Source organism: Octodon degus, unplaced genomic scaffold, assembly GCF_000260255.1.
Source record: "Octodon degus isolate 3935 unplaced genomic scaffold, OctDeg1.0 scaffold00274, whole genome shotgun sequence".
Lineage (NCBI taxonomy): Eukaryota > Metazoa > Chordata > Mammalia > Rodentia > Octodontidae > Octodon > Octodon degus.
The window spans coordinates 1321482-1322841 of NW_004524850.1; the positions used below are offsets into that span (position 1 = coordinate 1321482).

Below are 1360 nucleotides of genomic sequence, written 5' to 3' on the forward strand. Positions count from 1 at the left end.
GCTGTCCGGGGCCCTCGTTGAGATTTCACTCACCAGGGAACCCGGCTGGGCTGGAACTTGGGGTCCTCCTGCCTCAGCCTCCAAGTGCTGGGGCGACAGGCGTGCGCCTGCACCTGGGCTTAAATCGGTTGTGGATCACACTTGTGGGACTTGTTGTGACCACCGTGTCCCTTGGCCTCGTGGGCCTGGGCTGCGAGGAGCCCCTCTGCGCCACCCTGCCCTGGCCCTGGCCCCAGCCCTGCTTCTCCCCCGCAGGCTCTGATGCCCAGGACTCCCGCGCCCTGAGCCTGTACGTCCCCGTGGTCCTGAGCACCCTGGTGTGCGCCCTGGTCCTCGGCTTCCTGTTTAAAAGGTAACCCCAAGAGGAGCCTCTGCCCTGCACCCCAAAATCAGGGTGGGACCCTCAGGGCACAGGGAATGAGCTGGCATAGGTTCAGCTCTCCCATACTCAGGTGTGACCCCAGGAGCTAAGGACAGCCCACAAGGGGAACGCGAACCCCGCGTCAAAGGGGTCTGAACCAGTGCTGGTCACTGCCCGTCAGCAAATGAGTGGATTAAGAGAGTGTGGTCCATGTGGACTGAGATAGTACACAGCCATGAAAAAGGGTAGAGCCGTTTAGAACAGAAGGCTGGGTGAGCAGTGTGATACGTAGACGGCCATTTGTTAATGGAACACGACGGAACCACGGAGGAGGATCAGACCATGTCATTCGCCACAGAAAATGGGTAAGGAAAATGGCTCTGGTACAGAATGGAATATTACGTGGGCATGCGAAAGGTGAACTTAGGCTGTGTGTAGCAAATGACCAGATAAGGAAAAGCGGCTGCGGTTGTATGGTCAAGTCTTGTGCTGTGAATAACTTGAGCTGAGAGCGTTCTGCAAGATGAACATGCATATGTACATGTATACGTGGGTTAATACTACGCAGCCATGAAAAGGGCCGAGGTTGTGCTATTTACAACAGACGCTGTCTGGTTAAGAAAAGGTAGCTCCCAAATACACCGTGGAATACTATGCAGGCACAGTAAAGGACAAGCCCGGCCATTTGCAGAGGAATTGAAGCCAGCATGCAAAATGGTGCTCAGCAGACCCGGAAAGTAGAGCACTGTCCGTTTCCTGTGACGGGCAAGGGGGCGGGCAAGGGGTCTCCTCGGAGCTAGGAGGCTGTTCCCAGGGCACAGAGGGCCTGGGAGGCACTGTTGATCGGCGTGGTCGGGACACAGGCGGTGCGGTGGCCCAGGCGAGGGCCCGGCACAGCTCCCCAGCGCTCTGCAGCTCCGGTTCCCCCCCAGGTTCCTCGGGGTCCGCGGTCTGTGCCCCCGTGTCCCGCGGGTCAAGGACAAGCTGAGTGAGCTGGAC

General features: G+C 58.5%; 1 protein-coding gene across 1 annotated transcript in view; it reads left to right on the forward strand.

The window, feature by feature from the left end:
* The window catches only part of Csf2ra (colony stimulating factor 2 receptor alpha subunit), a gene marked incomplete at its 3' end in the record, with an annotated part of 11327 nt that extends 9967 nt beyond the window's left edge, over positions 1 to 1360 (forward strand). The window contains exons 9-10 of the mRNA XM_023706889.1: positions 256 to 352; positions 1294 to 1360. Of these exons, the coding sequence (XP_023562657.1) occupies positions 256 to 352; positions 1294 to 1360 (164 nt within the window). The remainder of the gene's footprint in view (positions 1 to 255; positions 353 to 1293) is intronic.